Here is a 20,740-nt window from a genome sequence, read left to right as displayed (position 1 = left end):
AAGGTGCCTTTTTCTGAAGGTTGGAGAAGAAGCAAAAGCTACATCAGATCAATGGACCAGAAAAAAGAGAGACACCCAAAAGTAGGATTAAAATACACCCCAAGATGATCATTAATTGTATTACAGTAGCACCTAGAGGCCTCAGTTGTGCTAGACACTGTACACATGCATTGTAGGAGACAATCCCTGCCCCAGAGAGCTTACAGTCTCAACAGACACGGCAGATGGTGGGTGGGAGGGGAATCAGGGGCACAGAGAGAGAAGGTGACTTGCCCAAGTTCACCTGAAAGAGGGCAATATATGGAATACTACAAGGAACCAACTTGGGGAAAAGGACCATAATGGTTTTGCCCCTTCTCAAGACAAGGCATTGACAGGGAGGCTGCTGAAAAAATGGACAGGTGAAGTTAGAGCCCCAAAGTGCCTTCAGAGCCACTTGAAATAGAAGGGAAAGATCATGTCATATTTGATTATAAATCAGGATAGGCCTGCCCTGGCCTCTACAGAGCTCACAATAGTGGTAAGTGGGAAACACCCAACAAAAGGCAGGAGAGTGCAAGAAAGCAACTTCTGTAAAAAGGCTTCAGATCTCAAGGTGAGATTCTCTCCTTAACAGAACCTAGGTTGTATAACTGAACCAGAGGTAACTCAGAAAAATGAGACTCCTCTTGACATGCTTCATTTTAAGATATTCTTTAGTCTTTTAACTCCTTCATGTTGCCTTTACTCAGTGAAGAAGAGGAGAAAATGCCAGTATTGAGCTGCTGTGTAAAAGATGCCAAGACTGACATCCCAGGATCTCCTCCTCTCCCTGTGCCATGCCAGGGGATCCTCTGACATAGCACTTCTCACCTTTGCCATTTCTGCATTCATCAAAGGATTCATTTGTTCCTGGACACTGGTTGGTTCTCCCCTCACCCTCATTGCTGACATTAATCCAAAGTTGACTAGCAAAGCCAGCCTCTTTCAGTACCTGGTCAGTGGAAAGGTGGTTTTTGTGCTTACTGTATGAAAACCTAAGAGGTTGCAGATCCCAAGCTGTGCTAAATGATTGAAATTCAGTGCCTCTCACTCTGCTCCAGCAGCATACATGTGTCTGCATGCTCACTGCTGCTCCAGAGACAAATTACCCATCTAGTGTAAGTAAAATACTTATGAGATGAGACAGGCCCATCATCCTGTTTGGAACTCATCTTACACAGGCCACTTCCTGCAGCAGCGAGAACAGCCTCTGGGAACAACTGGTATCTGCACAATGTTAGATAATTAAGAAAATCAGAGCCGAATGGTCATAAAGAAGTGTCAGCAAATTTCTGGATACTAGAAAGTGAACAAATGGGATAAGTGAAAATTGGTACAGAGGGGATAGCCTAGATTAGGGTTTATTCCACACCGACAGGAAGTGGATTTCACTTTTGGGTTAAGACAGAACTCAGGCCAGAGTCAAACATTTAAGTACATTATTTGCAAAAGGTGCTGTGCCCACAGCTTCCATTGGCATGACCAAGGAAAAGAAGTGTGCAGCACTTCTGAAAATCAGGCCACCACTGACCAGGACAAGACCTCAGCTGAGCCAGAAAGACTGGAAGTAGCCTTTCTTGGGAAGGGATCAGAAAGTAAATAGAAGGCGAAATAGAGCCAGATCTACATCCATGGTTCATTTATGAAATAATTCTATTGTATTCAACAGCAATAGTCCTAGCCACTGGAGTGTTGTATTTATTAAAAAGTAGTGTTGATGCTAACAGGGAGACACCCCAGAGGAAGAAGATCCATGGAGCAGTAGAGAGCATTGGTTGAGTTGAGCCACTTTGCAGTGAAAAGGATAGAAAGAGGTACATCATCCACCAGACATGCTCGTAAGAACTCAGGATTAGAGCTTCTTTATACCCTTCTCTCCATGGACATCTGTGCCCCTGAGCTGCCTAACTCTCATTCCCTTTGACAGTTTCCCAAACACCATCTCCTACTTTAATGCATCAGGTGCTGTTTAACCCACAGGAGGAGATGGAAAGTATGTTAATATCCATAGGGTTCCCCCCTTGATCTCATTCCCCCTTCTCTTTGCAGCTTCAAGTGAGATGGGTAATATGAAATGTAACTGCCTCCATAGAGATTTATTCAGCCCTGGACAGGAGCCAACTCAAGGCACCCTTCCAAGGTATGAGGCTACAAAAAATAGGGTCTTCTTCCAGCCTGGAAAGCAGGTTGCACCATTCCAAAAAGCAGCAGGGCATTTCCTACAGGAACGTCAGTCTTCATAATTCTAAACACATATGGTCAAAATAATCATGAGTGCAACTCCACTGAAGTCCGCTGAGTTACCCAGTGATTGAATTTGGCCCATGGTCCCAGCCAGTATACGTCTAGGGAAATTTGAGAATTTGTGTGCGGCTTTGGCTTTGTGCATTAAGCACATTTGTGCAACTTGCATGACAAGAAGCCCATCACCAGATGGGGTTGAATGTAATGTCACATCTGTTGTGAGTTCACCTGAAGGTGTTATTGTAATCTATAAAGCCCTACATGGTCTGGGACCTGACTAAATCAAAAACCTCATTCTCTATCTATCTTGCCAGTACAAACCTGACCAATCCTATAGCCAAACTTTTATGGATGTGAGGAAGGGCATTTGCTGTGAAGGGCCCTCAGTTGTGCAGCATAGCACCAACAGTAGCTGTACTATGGTTGAGTTTGCTGGTCATCAGAGATTGGTACAAGACCTACTTTGTGCGTTGATTCTGATGTATTAAAGTACCTCTGAAAGCCTTTCCCATCTCTTAGTGGCATGCTGTTAGCTCAATGAGAAGGGACTAGGTTAACCTCTAGATCCTGCCTCCTTGCACTTGATAACTGCATTGGGACTGAAGGCATTTTATTTAATTTCTCTGTGCTGCTCTGATTATGCGCCATGTAGACTTTCCTACATGGACGACATTTTGAAAAGTCAAATAAAAACAATTTTTTGTATGGCAAATGCTTGCCCCATTTTCTTATGGCAAATACTTACATAGAAACAACCACCAGAAGGAGAGAACCCAAGCCCGTCTCTCATTCTCAGCAGGGTGTGACCACAGGTCAGTGCAAGGCCAAGAGGACAGAGTGTTATTGCTTGAAACACAAAAGGACTCTACCATAAACTCATATGGTACAAACAGCTCATCATGCTACCGAACGAGCATGCTGAACAATCCCTTTCAGAAGGGCACTTTAGGACTTGGTGCTGCTGCTGGCTAGGGCAGGCTATTAGGAAGCTTAAGGCTCTGTCCAGTTTAATTAAAATCTTTCTCCAGGCTCAAAGAAGCTTATGAGAACACAGCAGTGGGAAAGAATTCTCTCCTTATCCTTCCAACGAAAGGGATTCACCCATTTTATATTTACTACAGAGGTTCACTATGGTCTCTATTTACATTTACTTCTAATTACACAGCATGGAGTACATAATGCATTCGTTGCTTGCAGCAGAAAACCACAGTGCTTAGCTGTGGTTGAGCATCAGGCTCCAGGCATTGAGCAGGACCCTTGGTCAGGCAAAGCTTTGCTATGACTGTCTGCTCCAGGCATTTGGAAAGATACAAGACAAGGGAATGGGGGACAATGCCTGCCTACAACTGTCTATTCCAATCACCTTCAAGGCAATTTCCTTAGTGCCCTCAATTAGGAGGTCACTAGTAAAGCTGAAAATGGATTACAGTGCATAGTCAGCAGTGACACAGGTTTCCATTTCATTCCATCATTAAATGACTCCATGCACCCTCCCTCCTCCTGGTGTACATGTGTGTTTATAAAAGCCACTGCTGAAGACGGTAACGCTGTACTTGCGTTGTAGAGTCCTTTCTTACAAAGTCATACTTTAAGAGTCTACAAACAATATAGCAGTGGTCCTGTCTATACAGCAAAGGCCAAAGATTTAGTTATAATACTGTAATCCTACACTAACGCAGGCCTCCAGAGTGAAGACTAGACATGATCAAGCTATATTTTAGCTGTGTTCCCAAGTTGCACTGCAGCCTTGTAGCTGAATTCTGTATGTTGCTTCTCAGGAAGAGAAGTCTTGGAAGTGGGAGCAAAGGGAGTTTTAAGCTCTTATGACTGCTTTGAACAGACCCCTTCTAGGCCAGAATAAGCAAAGCACAGGACACTTTGGCAACTTCCCATGTTCCCCACACAGCCCTACATCAGAGGATACACCCAGCAAAGCCCCCTAAACTTTGGGGGCTAGTTAAACCATCTTTGCAGCCCCTTTACACCAGATGAGCCATTGTAAAGGTGCTGAAGCAGAGTGTCGAATCGTGCCCTGGACTTTAGCCTGATTTGAGAAGAACTATTAAAAGACAGTTCAGTTCAACTACATTGTTAGAGGGAAACATTAACCATGGCAAGGGGACTACAGTGTTATTAGTTCCCCCCCCATCATATTTGTGTCCTTTAGATGGGACTTGTAGCTCAAAATCTGACGGAATACCTGTGCAGCAGTGTGCAGAGCAATTGACCCAGGATGCAGACTTACGGTGTCGTAAGGCCCTATATACTTGAGCCAGGAACAGCGTTAAGGATCTGTCTAAACAAAGATCCGGCAAAATTGGTTTCTCATGTGGTTTGAGTGAGGAGCATGAAACATAACCAGTCTTACCTCAGCTCTGCTAGAAGACAGTTAAGCCTCAGGGACCCAGCCCAGCCAAACTGCAAGTAACAAATTTAATTGAAACTGTTTTCAAACCTTGTTTAAACATTTTTTCAACTTGGTTCCAGCACAGCGTGAACAGTGCCTTGCTTCCTTGGGCCAATGGTGCTCAGGTGCAATGTGACAAGCATAGCATGTGGAGAGAGAATGTCTGCTCTGCACTAGATAAAACGCCTCCAGCTGCTCCCACAAACAATAGAGAAGAGGCTGCAGTGTCTGTCCCAGTGGGGGTTGCCTGCATTTATGCTTGCATCAAAAGAAGAGAGAGAATAATTGAGCAAAGTGAAAAAGCAACCGAAGGAGCAGATGCATCAGTCCACACTTGGAATGGCCTTTACATTGGGGAAAGGCAAGTTAAAGAGTAATGTAAGTGGAGAGCTCATTCTCTGGGTTTCATGGGGCTTCTGATCTCAATCACAGTTGGCACCTAGGAGGCTCAGTGTGGGGAAATGGTGAGGCAGCAAGACGCTCTGCACATACAGCTCCTCCATGCCCATACACGATGCAGCTTGTAAGCAACCAAATGCTAAAGCTTTAAGGAACAAAACAGGATTCTCGTTCCCCAAACACAATCCATAAAGTTGAGGTGATCCAGGTTACAGTGGGAAACTAGCCAGTTTGTTCTATTACATGTTGCAAGAATTCTGCCTGGAGCAAATCAGCTGAAAAGAAAATGAAAGAAGGGCCAGAAGAGATAACAGGGTAACAAAGAAGCCTTCGCTCACCAGATGATATCCACTGCAGAAACTAGAAGGCTCTAACATGGATTGGAGCAGCCAGGCCATCTCCTTGCCCTGATAATGTCTTTAACAATATGTAACCCTTCTGTAACACTTGTTATCCCTAGGTTTTGGTGTTGTCCAAGGGGTGAGGGAGAAAGGGGAAAACTGAGTTACAGAGTTATTATGTGACTTGCCCAGGGTTACACAGCAAATCAAGAACAGATCTAGAGATAGAACCCAGCTCTCCTGTCTGCCAGTCCAGTGCCTTATCCACTGGGACCGGCTGCCTGTCTGCTAAAAGGGATACCCTGAATAATGCTAAAGTCAAAAATTAATCCACATGTTGCAGTCTGGAACATGGTTTCTGCTGTTTCCCTTCCCCTGATGCCCACCTATTCTATTCTTGCCCTTCCAACACCACATTCTTTCAGTTATCCCTGTGCAATCACACTGAAAGCAATTGGTCAAATTCAGTGACCCTTTTACCTCATCGATGGGGTTAACCAAATTAGCTTCAGTGACACTGTGCTGTTGATAAGAGTGTAATCTTCATCATCCAGAACTGCGGCTGTCAATTCAGTTGCATGACCCTGGAGGTACACTTGGGACATGTGCAACGTAACATGAATACTAAAGTGAATGGAACTTCAGGAGGTGCACGTCAGCATGCAGTTTACTATGAAGGGGTTGCATATATGCAGGGGAGAACAAAATTTTCAGTATTCAAATAAGGTACTAAAAACTTAGTGTTAGTGGATGGGAGGCTATAGAGAAGAAGTTAGCCTAGACACACTTACCAGCACTGTGCCTGGTTCAACTCAGGACAATTCACTTGCGCAAGCACCAAATTCAATCCCATACAATGATTTAAAATGCAACTTTAACTATAGTTGCATGGTACAGCACCAGGTTTACTGAAGCGACAGGCCCAGCTGATGGGAATTTTCACACTACTCAACAGACGACATGTGAGGCAAATTACTGAGAAAGACTAAAAGGCCAGAATGAAAGCAACAACACATTTTATTTAAATGAGTTTAAAAATAAATCTTGTTTCCTTAAATTTTCTGAAAGGCAAAAGCTTGATACGTGTTTTTAAAGCAGCAGCCACCAACTCAAATGCAATAGGTCAGGAGAAAACTATTTAAAGGGCTCTTTTTCTTTTACACTTCTAACTTCTACCTTTATTCCAACCCCACCGTTGATTTCAGCATTGCCTACATTAACAGGTGATCATTTCATACAGGTGTTTGAACAGGTGGGTCTCTGGGTTAGCCAACAGCACTGGTCCAAATCCAACAAGAAGCTCAACTGTACGCAGTAAAAATCCCACTAGTGCAGGACATATTACATGTGCTACATAGCAATGCTTTGGTATTCCAGTCATTCCTCTGTCTAATACTACTTCTTTGCATTTCAACAACACCTTTTAGCAGAGGTTCTTAAAAGCGCCTTACAAACAATTAAGCTTTGCAACACTTCTGCATAGGTATTAATATACCCTTTTCTCTGTAGGATAAAAATGAGACAGACATGCCGAAAAAACTTGCTTAAGGTTATCCAGTGGATCTTTGGCAGAGGCTAGGATAAAACCCAGAATTTCTAACTGCTAACCACCAGAGTACACAACAAACCACCTTGGATTTGAGAGGCAGTTATTCCAGTAGTCACATATTGCATTGTGCTGGCCCTGGTGCCACAACTTTTACTTGTCGTCAGCTATACCACATGGTCCTTAAAGAGGAGGCAAGCAATACAAAAGGAAGAAAACTAGAGTCTTAATATTAAAATATTCCAAAGGTGTAAATGTTTCCTCAATTATTCAGTAACCCTCATACAAATGTTATGCAAGATATTTGTTTTGTAAGTCAGATGTGCAAGACACATTGACTTGCAACCTCCCATTTAGTGGCCCTTATTTTTCTCTGCTTAATTTGTCATTAGAATTTAATGACTGAAAAAAAGTTAAAATATTGACAGCCCTGAAGTCTGAATTTCTCTATTTATCGTCAGAACAGGATCATCAGTGGCTGTAAAAATTTACCCCACCCTACACCCCATAAATGTACCCTAACCCTGACCAGCAGCGACCAAGGGAGGTAGGTTTTCATAAGCTATTTCCTTGGTTTCTCCCAAGACTATTAAGGTGGGCATTTTAGCAGTATGGGCACCTGGGAAGGTGGGCAGTGCACTGCCACCGAGACTGCATAACTCCTTTCATGCAGGCCACTGAACAGCCATCAGAGAGTGACAACTTTTGATCACTATTTACCTGGGATAGATTGGAATAAGCAAGGGGAAAGGCTCTATATCCCATTATCAGTCCTAACCATTATCAACTAACCATTCCCTCCAAGAATCCCTATTACTAAATCTTCACAGGTTGACATCTATGCCTCCCAACAGCTCATATGCTCTCTTACTATAGGGTTTATTTTAGGGACCGAAAAGAATCAGCCTAAAGGCGGTCATAAAAGATAAGTCTCATTTTCTTCTGTTACAATGGGCAATGCTCTCAGATGCGATGACCTCAGCAAAAATTACAGCAATTGCTTCCTTCCGTTCCTAAATTCCCTCCCTTGCCCCGGTCTGTAAAACTCCAGTGCACATTGTGCTTAAACTGGGTAAGGAGAGGTCTTTAATATGTTCTACTCCTGCTGCATATACAAGCAGCAACCCTGAACTCTGAAGTGAAAGGCAGAATCTGTTTCTCTCTCTCAACCATTGTCCTTCATGCTCAGCCAGGCTCTCAGAGGATGCTGAATTAGCATTACCGCAGGTTTCAATCTATTTCCTTAGTTGGGTTTGTCTACATTGTTGGGGTAAGTTATGAGCTCTTGAAAGAGCAAAAAAACCCCTAAAGTATATGGGGTATCACGAGGGGCTCTCCCAAAGATTTCCACCCAAGGATTTCAGATCTGCTCTATTCAAGAAGCCACCTAGAGACAGACCCCTGCTGCCACTTTACATAATGCCTTAAGTGCATCTTTTGTGGGCTCTCCGCCATCAACTTGTGTGTTCTACTCAGTGTTGCCGACTCTCGTGATTTTGTCATGAGTCTCATGATAATTATAGTTTTCCTTAAAGCCCCAGATCCTGGAGTCAAGTGAATGTGTGATGTTTTCAGCTTTCATTCTTACAGAAAAAAGTAAGTTTCTAACCCTTGTGGCTGTGGAGAAAGCTTCAAAATGTGACCCCAGTGCACCCTAAAGACTCAAAAAGAAGCTAAATGAAACGAACAACCAAATCTATTATTTTTACATAATCTCATGATTTTAATGCCAATCCTATGATTTTTGCTGAGCCTGACTCATGATTTTTGAACATTTGGGGTTGGCGATCCTGGCTCATGAGTGATGTCTTTCAGTTTAGATTCATACCCACCTCTGGCCCACAGGAAGCTGGAGTTCTCAACCTTTAATTAGAAATTGGTTACACAAGAAAGACTGAAGCATGAAAAGGAAGCTATAGAAAGTGTTCTGTACACTAAAAAAAAAAAAAAACCAGTCCCCACTGCTCTGTGCCCTTTCTTCCACCCCTCACAACTCCAGGGTTAACAGGCAAATCTGGTTTCCAGAAGAGGTACAACAGGAGCACTTTGGACTTGACCATAGGGGGTTAAGAGGGTTTCCAGTGTTCTACCATACTCTGCCTCCCCCCAACATACGAAAGTAATTTATTACAAATCATAGAATATCAGGGTTGTAAGGTCGTCTAGTCCAACCCCCTGCTCAAAGCAGGACCAACCCCCAATTTTTGCCTCAGATCCCTAAATGGCCCCCTCAAGGATTGAACTCACAACCCTGGGTTTAGGCCAATGCTCAAACCACTGAGCTATCCCTCCCCCCAAATCCTCTGGCCCCATTTCAATGTAAGAAACCACTGTTCTAAAACCTGTAGCCAATGGAAATTAGTGAGATTGAGGTGGGAGGGGGAGGGATGATGGTATAATAAGGATGCCAGGCAACTTAGGTTCAGTATACAGATACAAGAGATGACAGCAATATCCTGATGTGAATATATTTGTTCAGGCATCTGAACTCCACATTATCCTGTTTTCAGCGTATCTGCATCAGAGATGCCTACTGAACCCTTCCAAGTTTGCACTTTACAGGTAAATCTTTCACAAGAGCAACATGGATACTTTGCGAGTTCCCAATAATAATAAATCAATAAGAAACAAGAGTAGCTATTAAAAACTGTATTTCCCCCCCCCCAACAGTTACATTTTTAGTCAAAAGATTAAACCACAGACACACTTCACTTTTCTTAAAAAGATGTAACAGCTCAGAAATGCCATAGATACACATGGAGTATGCATGTTAGCTTTAACAATGACAGGCCACTACAGTCCAGCCCCCTCATTCCAGCCAGCGGCCAGAAACACATATCACCTTAAATTAACCCTTTAAGGGCTGCCCCCTTTGCACCAAAGTTAAAATCAAAGTGCCTCTTAGTTCAGATCACAAGAACCAACTGGGCTCATTGCTGGTTTCATTTTAATACAGGGAAATCTTATCCAGCCTCAATAAACTGAGGTAAGAGATTAACTTTCACATTGAAATTTTACAAAGATGCAATTGAATCAAAAGGATCTTTTTCATAGGTAGAATTACAGTTGTTCCCATTTACACAATGGTTATTTGTTCAAAATAAAGTCCCCACTTCTCTCTCCCACACATATTCAAATGGTTTCTCCTGTTTGTTCACTTTTGAGATTTTAATAACAACATCTGTATCATCATAATTGCATGTCATGAGAACAGTCAAGTAGTCACAGCCAGGATCCTGAGCTGTTACTCCAAATAATTAACAATCGCATGAAACAAACTAGGTACAGGTGAATGGATTTCTATTTAAATACAGTTTGAAATATCTTAAATCAGTGCAACCCACAACAAAATCTAGAAGTGTAAAAATTTACTGCACGTAATAGAGAATGAAGTGCTTGGTTTTAGGCAGCAGCACTAGGTACCTCAGGATTTTAATATTCACTCTGCAGATTCCTGAAGAATGAGTGCATGTTTTTAAAATTTCACTGGAGACGAAGGCCCTACTTCTTCTCCCAGCACTGTGAATCTGTGCATGTCACATGTACACTCATGTTTGGGCAGTTTAGTGCATTCCCACTGCCACCAATAGAGCAACGGCCACTGAAAAACTGATTAATCCTGGAGACAGATGACTTCCATCTCACTGAATTGTTGCAGGTACTAGAGCCATACTGCACATAATACTGCAGGTGATAAGAAACTTTGCTTATTGTATTCCAGTGCAACATGGATGTAAGATCATGGGTGGTAATGTTCCCCTATCTGAGAGCTAAATCCTGTGCAGCAATTAAAGGGTTAAAGTGGAGCTGTATGTACTATTTTACACAATTCATGTATATGCTATACAGATTTGGCAATTTAGTGTTTCAGCCACAGATCTCATCTTTTTGCAATTCCTGCAAATCTACAGCTCCTCTGTCAGAAGCAAAGAGAAAAGCAACCCGAATGCCAAGTTTTTTCAGCAGTTCATTGATACAGCCCAGAGCAAAGCAGAAGCAGGGCTGCAGACCTCCACATTCCAGCTGCAACAGGTAGACTTATTAAAGTAAATATGTTTTTGACACATGCTCCCAAGAGAGCCAGAGGCCATAGAGCAGATAAGTATGGAAAAACTGATTGCATGGGAGACCCTGGAGCTAATAGGAAATTAAAAACACAGTTCTTAAGTCAATCAAAAAAAGCAAGAGTGTGTGCATTCGCAAGAGTGTGTTAGGTGTGTAATAAATATTGCAAAGAACATTTGTCTTTTTTCCCCTCAGGTCAATAAGTAATAACCAATGCACAAAAAAAAAATCAACTTTCTGCAATGAAATTGTTGATGTCAGCAAAATACCTGCAAGCAATTTAGAGAAAGCATTAGCATTATCAGCCAATCACAATTCAATTCCAGTTCTAGGCAGCCAACCAAACCCTGTTAAAATTCACAAATATGACCTAAATAAGCACCAGAGCTTGAAAAGCTTCTTTAGAAGAAGGATGTCAAGAGACTTATTTTAAAATATAAAATATCAGAACTAAAAGAAAAGATTTCCATTGGTCAAGTTTAAAAAGTTGTCTTCCTTTAGCCAATCACAAACAGAGTCAGTCCCTTTGAACCAATTGTAAATGCATCGCTAGCTTCCTCCTTGATAACACAGCCCAGATGAGTAGCAACAGTGTATAGGAACAGATGGCTGTCAGATGTGTTCAGAGAGTTGGCAAAGGGAAGCAAAATTAAAAGGAAAAGGGCAAGGGCTGCCATGGAAAATTAGGGGTGGGCAAAGGAATTTGTTAATGCTCTGCCATCCTCTGTCTTCAGGAATCTCCCTGCCCTCTCCAACTCTGTGTTGCTCAGACACTCTTTAATTACTGCCTTCTGTCTTCCGTCTCTGATCTGGAAAATGCCATCACCACGTCCTCAGCACCTGTAAGTACATATAAAAAAAATGGGAGCTAAGAGTTCTGCATTCAGAGAATAAGGGGTGGATTGAATTTCAGTACTGTCAACCCCCAAAATTCAAAAGTCATGAGTCAGGATCCCAAAAAAGTCATGAGGATTTTAAAAATAATACATTTTAGGTTCCTATTTGCCTTCTGGTGTTGGAAGATTTAGGCTTCATGTTTTCAAGCTTTTCTCTGCAATCGCAAGGATTAGAATTTTTGTTCATTTTTTAAAAAATGACTGTGGACTGTCTCCAGTTTTCACATACCTCCAGGAGCTGGAACTTTTAAAAAAACCCCACCAAATATTGAAAGAGTTGGAAGCACTGGAATTTGCAAATTCTTTGATGGTCTCATCATCCTTCAGATCCCTGCACTGCAAAAGGACCTTGCTGAACTATCCTAGAGCATGAAGAAAGGGGCTGTTCAATAAAAAGATTTTTGGGAGTTGCTGCCCTATGTATCGTTTTCTCCTTTAACGGGATATTTTGGTTACTCTTTGCAGCCTGCCTTCATTATTCTTAACAGGAATTTCCTTCACACTAGGACTACACTATTTTGTTAGGCCTGTTGAGAGGCTTTTCATTGTCCATGGTTATAATGTGAGCATGTACGGCACCTTCCATTCAAGGGAATCAGAGTGCTTTCTCAACATTAATTCGGCCTCAACATGTGTAAGGAAGGTAATTATTCTTCTCATTTTAAAGATGGAGAAACTGAAGCACAGAGGTTCAATAGCTTGCTTAGAGTCTCATGTACCAAAACCTCCCAAATGTGGCATAGAACGGAGCAGAACCCAGATCTATTGTTTTCCAGCCCCCCCCCCCCCCCCCCCGCATTCACGTAAACCACTCCTTGTTTATTTCAGAGATAGTCCCAGACACCATCCTGACGTTCTCTCAAATTTATTTCTGAAGACCGCTTTTCTCTCACTTCGCTCTGGCTGGTTGTAGATATTTTTAATGCTGGTCAGCTGAGCAAATTCAGTTTTGCTATATGGTGTGGCTGATAAGCGCAGTTTTAGTTGTCAATATCTTATGTCCTTTCACTGAGAAGTTGTTTATATTAACAGAAACAGTCGGGGATATGTATCATATATGTGCATCCACTGGCTCACAAGTCCAAGTGTTGCCAAACAGACTTGCTCCAAAACTCAAGACACATTAGATTCTCACCTGGTAAGGTGTATAATTGAGGAACATAAAAATGGTCACACTGGGTCAGACCAATGGTCTATGTAGCCCAGTATCCTGTCTTCCGACAGTGGCAGATGCCAGTTGCTTCAGAGGGAATGAACAGAACACATCAATTATCGAGTGATCCAGCAGCCCCTGTTGTCAAGTCCCAGTTTATGGCAGTCAGAGGTTTAGGGACACTCAGACCATGGGGTTGCATTCCTGACCATCTTGGCTAACAGCCATTGTCCATGAACTTACCTATTTCTTTTTTGAATCCAGTTATACTTTTGGCCTTCACAACATCTCCTGGCAACGAGTTCCAGAGGTTCACTGTGTGTTGTGTGAAGAAGTGCTTCATTGTGTTTGTTTTAAACCTGCTGTCAATTAATTTCATTGGGTGACCCTTTGTTCCTGTGTTATGTGAAGGGATAAATAACACTTCCTTATTCACTTTCTCCACCCCAGTCATGATTTTACAGACTTCTATCATATTCTCCCTCAGTCTTCTCTTTCCTAAGATGAACAGTCTCAGTCTTTTCTAATCTCTCCTCTTACAGAAGCTGTTCCATACCCCTCATCATTTTAGTTGCATTTTTCCAGTTCTAATATATCTTTTTTGAGATGTGGTGACCAGAACTGCACGTAGCATTCAAGGTGTGGGCATACCATGGATTTATATAGTGGCATTATGAATTTTTCTGCCTTATTATCTATCTCTTTCCTCGTGGTTCTTAACATGCTGCTAGCTTTTTTGAGTGCTGCTGCGCATTGAGCAGATGTTTTCAGAAAACTATCCATGACGCCGCCAAGATCTCTTTCTGGAGTGGTGACAGCTAATTTAGACCCCATCATTTTACATGTATAGTTGGGGTAATGTTTTCCAATGTGCACTACTTTGCATTATCAACATTGAATTTCATCTGCCATTTTGTTGCCCAGTTTTGTGAGATTCCTTTATAACTCTTCCAAGTCAGCTCTGGATTTAACTACCTTGAGTAATTTTGTATCATCTGCAAACTTTGCTACCTTCTAAGGAACGTAAATTGTGAGCCATGTTTAGCTTTCCTCTTAATTTTGTAGAGTTAGATAGCACTGGACATCACTGATCTGTGAACATCCCTAAGTATATTAAGAGACAAACATTTTTGTTACACCCCTGACAGTACACAGAGCACTCTTTTTGAAACCGAAGGCCTCTATTAACCCACAAAATAGGCTTGCCATGCTGTACAAGGTCCTCACACTGCTCTTCCAAAGTGCTTCAACCAAGACCTGAAGGAGCCACCTGCAAGGTTTGGTCTCCATGACCTATTCAATCCTTGGCCGAGGCCGTCAGTTATGGATGATCACCTAACTCATGCCTAACATGAGGGGAGAACTGAACTGAGACCTACCTAGCTCATCTCACATAAACTATGAATAGCCTCATTCACTACTGACTTGGGTGGGATTTGAATTTGTGATTTACAAGCAAAAGAATCTATAGTTAACTGTTACCCACATGAGCTATCCAGTCCCATGGAAAAACATTCCATTCTAAATGATTTTCATTCTTCAAATGACATTTCCTCTTGGGCCATCCACAAACCAATCTGCTCTCTGGACTCCTAAATATTCAGAGACGAGCACAAGGTGACATGTAAAGTTAAATGTCTTCAGAATGTTGGGGAAATGAGAGTATGTGGACTGGTCATACGGCAGTGCTATAAATAAATCTCTTTAGTCTAGATAAGGCCATAAAAAAAGCGATCTAGGGGTTAACTGTGCAATATTTTTAATCTGTTTCAGAACTTCCAGCCCCCAGAGACTCAAATAAAAGCAAATGCTACTTTCATCTCTGGATCCCATAGTGCCAACTATCAAAATCAGAAACTTTGTTTTTTCTAAAGAACATACTCTAACAGCCACTACCCACACAATTTCTGATATTTGACCAACCATTAAACTGATCCTTGCCATTTAAGTGTAACAGATTACAGACACAGTATTTTTTTCCTTCATGAACTAATTAGGCCTGCATGAGCTAATTATTTCCTTTATTTAGGTTTCCTTTGAAGCCTCTAACTAAAGGACTAGACTGCAAAGGAGGAAGCTTTGAGTGCAATCTTCTCATTGATTGTTCTCACTCCCCTCCCTAACTTAAAGAAGACTCAGACAGGCAGCTCTTCAGTGTTCTTACTAGAGATGAATGTGAACCAAAATGCTATATCAGAACACCACAAAATAAGAACGGCCATACTGGGTCAGACCAAAGGTCCATCTAGCCCAGCATCCTGTCTTCTGACAATGGCCAATGCCAGGTGCCCCAGAAGGAATGAACAGAACAGGTAATCATCAAGTGATCCATCCCATTGCCCATTCCCAGCTTCTGCCCAATAGCCATTGATGGACCTATCCTCCATGAATTTATCTAGTTCTTTTTTGAACCCTGTTACAGTTCCAAAACCTCCTCTAACATCACCTCAATCTGGGACAGTTACTCAGATTTGTCACCAGAAAGAATGGCTCAGGTTTGGGAATCTCCCTCACATCCTCAACTGTGAAGACTGATGCAAAGAATTCATTTAGTTTCTCTGCAATGGCCTTATCGTCCTTGAGTCTCCTTTAGTATCTTGAACGTGCAGTGGCTCCACTGGTTGTTTAGCAGGCTTCCTGCTTCTGATGTACTTAAAAAATTTTTGCTATTACTTTTTGAGTCTTTGGTTAGCTGTTCTTCAAATTCTTTTTGGCCTTCCTAAGTATATTTTTACATTTCATTTGCCACACTTTATGCTCCTTTCTATTTTCCGCACTAGGATTTAACTTCCACTTTTTAAAGGATGCCTTTTTGCCTCTCACTGCTTCTTTTACTTTGTTGTTTAGCCATGGTGGTTCTTTTTTGGTTCTCTTACTATGTTTTTTAAATTGGGGTATTCATTTAAGATGAGCCTCTATTATGGCGTCTTAAAAAAGTTTCCATGCAGCTTGCAGGAATTTTGCTTTTGGTGCTGTACCTTTTAATTTCTGTTTAACTAAACTCCTCATTTTTGTGTAGTTCCCTTTGTGAAATTAAATATTAGGGAAGTTTGGATTAGAGGTGCATGGGCAGCCTCCATACATAACACAACCCAATACCAGAATCTTATAATAAAATTGTAGAAATATAGGGCTGGAAGGGCCTTGAAGGGGCCATTTAGTTTATGCCCCTGTGGTGAGGCAGAGCCAAGTATACCTAGACCATCCCTGACAGGTGTTTATCTAACCTGTTCTTAAAAACCTCCAAGGACAGGGATTCCACAGCCTCTCTTGGAACCTTATTCCAGGAGTTAGCTATCCTTATAGCTAGAAGGTTTTTCCCTAATATCCAACCTAAATCTCCCTTGCTGCAGATTAAGCCCTTTATTTCTTTTCCTACCGCCAGTAGACAGAGAACAACTGATCACTGTTCTCTTTAAAATAGTCCTTATGTATTTGTAGACTGTTATTCAGGATCTCACTCAGTCTTCTTTACTCAAAACTAAACACAACCAGTTTTTTTAATCATTCCTCATAGGTCAGGTTTTCTAAACATTTTATCATTGCTCTCCTCTGGATTCTCTCCACTTTCAGAAAGACATGGACAAATTATAGTGCTCAAAACAGAACATAATACTCCAGCTGAGGCCCCATCAGTACTGAGCCAAGTGAAACAATTACCTCTTTTGTCTTACATACAACACTCCTGTTAACACACCACAGAATGATATTAGCCTTTTTCTCAACTGCACCACACTGCTGGCTCATATTCAATTTGTGATCCACTATGACCCCCAGATCCTTTTCAGCAGTACTACTACCTAGCCAGTTATTCCCCATTTTGTAGTTGTAATACAACTTCCTAAGTGTAGTACTTAAGAACATAAGAATGTTTGCACTTATCTTTACTGAAATTTCATCTTGTTGATTTCAGAACAATTCTCTAATTTGTCAAGGTCCTTTTGGACTCTAATCCTATCTTCCAAAGTGCTTGCAAACCCCCATCTTGGTGTCATCTACAAATTTTATAAGCATACTCTCCATTCCATTATCCAAATCATTAATGAAAATAGCAAATAGTACTGGACCCTGGATAGAGCCCTATGGGATCCCACTAACACACACCCTCCCAGTTTAATAGTGAACCACTGATACCTACTCTGACTATAGTTTTTCAACCAGTTGTGGATCCATTTAATCTAGAACACATTTCCCTAGTTTGCTTATGAGGATGTAATAGGGGAATGTGTAGCCTTATTGAAATCAAGCTACATCATATCTACTGCTTCCCCCCATTCACTAGGCCAGAAAACTTGCCAAATAAGGAAATTAGGTAAGTTTGGCATGATTTGTTCTTAACAAATCCATGTTGTCTACTACTTATAATGCCATTATCCTATAGGTGTTTACAAACCGTTTAATAATTGTTCCAGTATCCCTCCAGGTATCAGACTGAATGGTCTATAATTTCCCAGGTCCTTTTTGTTCCCCTGTTTAAAGATTGTTTAATAATTTGTTCCAGTACCTATCTTTAAACAGGGGAACAAAAAGGACCTGGGAAATTATAGACCATTCAGTCTGATACCTGGAAGGATACTGGAACAATTATTAAACAATCAGTTTGTAAGCACCTAGCGGATTTTAGTAAGGCACTTAGGAAGGAAAAAAAAATCAAATGCACAAATACAAAATAGGCCATAACTGGCTAGGCAGTATATACATAGCAATTGCATATGAGTAAAACAAGCAAGGCAACAATCTGAATTGTCTTGAGCCAATCAATGGCCTCTGAATCAGTGTTCAGCTTGAGAAGACCTCTGGGGAGCCCAACGTGAAAAACGCAATCATCCAGCATGTCTGCAACATCCTCCACAGCAGCACAGGGTTGTCCTGAATGTTCCAAGCATAGCTGACCTTAGCACAGCTAACCACGCTACTTCTGAAGAGGCCTTGGAGGTTTTTCGCCTTCCTCTGTAGCATGGGGCACGGGTCACTTGCTGGAAGATTCTCTGCTCCTCGAAGTCTTTAAACCACGATTTGATGACTTCAATAGCTCAGACATACATGAGAGGTTTTTCGCAGGAGTGGGGGGGGGGGGAGAGATTCTGTGGCCTGCATTGTGCAAGAGGTCGGACTAGATGATCATAGTGGTCCCTTCTGACCTTAGTATCTATGAATCTATGAACCTGCTAAGTGGGCTCCAAAGGTGGTGTAGAATCCCAAAACCAGGTAGCTGTTCATCCAGCCTGATGCTGATGTGAGAGTTCCTGGTAATGGCAGAGGCTCTCTCCCATTGTGTCTGCCACAGTGAAGGAGTGATGTCGTCAGCTGGATGGAAAGTGTGTAGCACTGTCCAGGTAGGCTTTCTGTTAGGCAGTTTGTGGTGAGGTGGATCCCATACATCCTTGAACAGTGGCAAGTGTGGCATTTGCTGTACCTTGGTAATCAGTTTGTTGGTTGCATTCTGACCACTGGATGTTAGGTGGAGGAATACTGGCTAAGACTGGTAACCATGCAAGCTTTGTTGGCTTCAATGTTGCCTGTAATTCTCATGGTATGATTAATCTATGTGTCTACTAGTCTAGTGTGGGGAAGGGTTAACTAAACTGAGACACAGTATTTGCCAACTGAGTAGCAGAGAGTGAGCCCCAAACTATGAAGTGTTTATGCATTAGTTCCCCAGGTGGACCCTACCCATTTCTTCGGGAGAGGGTTTCTGCTCTCGATCTTCTGAGTTATTTTAGTGAGATGGTATTTATAACCAGTGAACTGAGTCTACTGGATCCCAATTACTGCAGATCTAAACAAGGACAAGGAAATGCTAAAAAAGTGTTGGCCCCTCCCTCAAGGCTAAGCAGTAGTACTGCTGAAAAGGATCTAGCGGTTATAGTGGATCACAAAGTGAACGAAGCCAACAATGTCATGGAGTTGTGAAAAAGGCTAATTTAAGGCTGGGGTGTATTAATAGGAGTGTCATATATACAACAGAACAAGTAATGGTCTCACTCTACTCGGCCCTTCTGAGACTTCAGCTTCAATATTACGTCCAGTTCTGGGTGCCACACTTTCAGAAAGATGTGGACAAATTGGAAAGAAGCTAGAGACCAACAAAAGTGAAAAAAGGTGCAGAAAACCTGACCTATGGTCATGCTTAGTCATGAGAAAAGATGACTGAGCAGGGACCTGACAACAGTCTTCAAATACATTAAGGGCTGTTATGAAGACGACGGGGATCAATTGTTCTCCATGTTCACCAGTGGTAGGACAAGAATAGATAATCTACAGCAAGGGAGAGTTATGTTAGATATTAAGAAAAACTTCAATTATCCTTCTAGTTAGAAAAGTTTTCCAAGGGAGGCTGTGGAGTCCCCATTAATTGGAGGTTTTTAAGAACAGGTTAGATGATCAAGGATGCTCTACATATTCCTGATCCTGCCTCACCCCAGGGAGCTGGACCAGATGACCTCTCGAGCGCCCTTCCAGCCCTATATTTCTATGATTTTGTCCCTTTATGCTTGTGCTATTCTTTTGTACTCAGCTGTAGCAAACTGTCCATGTTTCCACTATTTGTAGGGTTCTTTTGATTTTCAGCACATTAAAGAGCTGCTGATGCAGTCATATCAGCCTCTTACTTGCTTCCCATTCTCAGGATAGTTTAATATTCTTTAATATTATTAACCTGAACTTTGAGAAGGTGTGGGTGTGGATCTCAAGTTTGTAACTTGGGCAATTTTAGAGGTTGATACGTCGGTTGGGAGGGAAAGGATGACTACTGTGCTTTGTAAATTAATTCTCAGCCAAAATTTTACCTTCGAATAAGCTGGTTTAATTCATTCTTTATTCTGGTCTTAGAAGGCAGCATAGCTACCACTCCCCAAAAACCAACCAAAAAGTTGCTCTGTTGCTTCTCAAGGTATCTGAAGTGAGGAGAATAACTTCTGAAGGATTTACACAGAGAAGCAAAGCAAAGCAACAGAAGATGCAAGTGGCACGGACAAACAGCAGCTGAGGTTGCGGAATGAAAATACAGCCATACATTCAGGCTGCATTTATATGAGAGAAACTACAGTATTTGACATAGGGTACCAAATAAGACAGTCCTTCTAGCCCCATATCAAAACTGGTCATTCAGCTGATATGGACCAGCTCCAAGTTCAGTACCCATTGTAGCAAAACATACTTGACACGACATAAAATGAGGTGTCATATTGCTGTGAGTCTATCCACAGCAGTTTAGGGATGCTGAACTGGGGACAGAAGTTGTATATTACAGCTTCTGTACCGTGGCATTTTTTAATTTTTTTTTTTAATAGCTGTGTTATACTGAACAAGGGTCCCACTCTCTCACCCTTGAGATACCTCAGCTCGGCTCAGCTGGTAAAAAAAACCTCTTACATCTCAATTGAAGCTGAATCAGCTGGTCTCTGTGCTAACTGTTTAATGAATAGACAATGAAGAACAAGAGAGGCTAATTGCTTTAAGACAAAATTCTGTTCAGAGAGCTGGAAAAGGGTAAGGAAAGAAAACACAAAGACAGGATGACAACCAAGTTTATTAAGACTTCTTTAAAATACAGTTTTCCTGTACCAGTTTTATTCGAGGCTTGCACAGTACATTTTATCCCCATTTTATAATTGGGGAAACTGAGATACAAATGGAATTACCGAAGACCACACACAGTCAATAGCA

The 20,740-nt window shown here is 41.8% G+C and overlaps 1 protein-coding gene across 1 annotated transcript in view; it reads right to left on the bottom strand.

Annotated features, from left to right (window-relative positions):
• Window positions 1-9,618: 9,618 nt before the first annotated feature.
• The window catches only part of CTNNBIP1 (catenin beta interacting protein 1), a 36,846-nt gene continuing 25,724 nt past the window's right edge, over window positions 9,619-20,740 (bottom strand). Inside the window, exon 4 of the mRNA XM_074933945.1 lies at window positions 9,619-11,863. Within this exon, the coding sequence (XP_074790046.1) occupies window positions 11,805-11,863 (59 nt within the window). The 3' untranslated portion in view covers window positions 9,619-11,804. The remainder of the gene's footprint in view (window positions 11,864-20,740) is intronic.

The sequence above is a fragment of the Natator depressus genome, chromosome 18, assembly GCF_965152275.1.
Source record: "Natator depressus isolate rNatDep1 chromosome 18, rNatDep2.hap1, whole genome shotgun sequence".
Lineage (NCBI taxonomy): Eukaryota > Metazoa > Chordata > Testudines > Cheloniidae > Natator > Natator depressus.
This window is presented reverse-complemented; position numbering and strand designations above follow the sequence as displayed.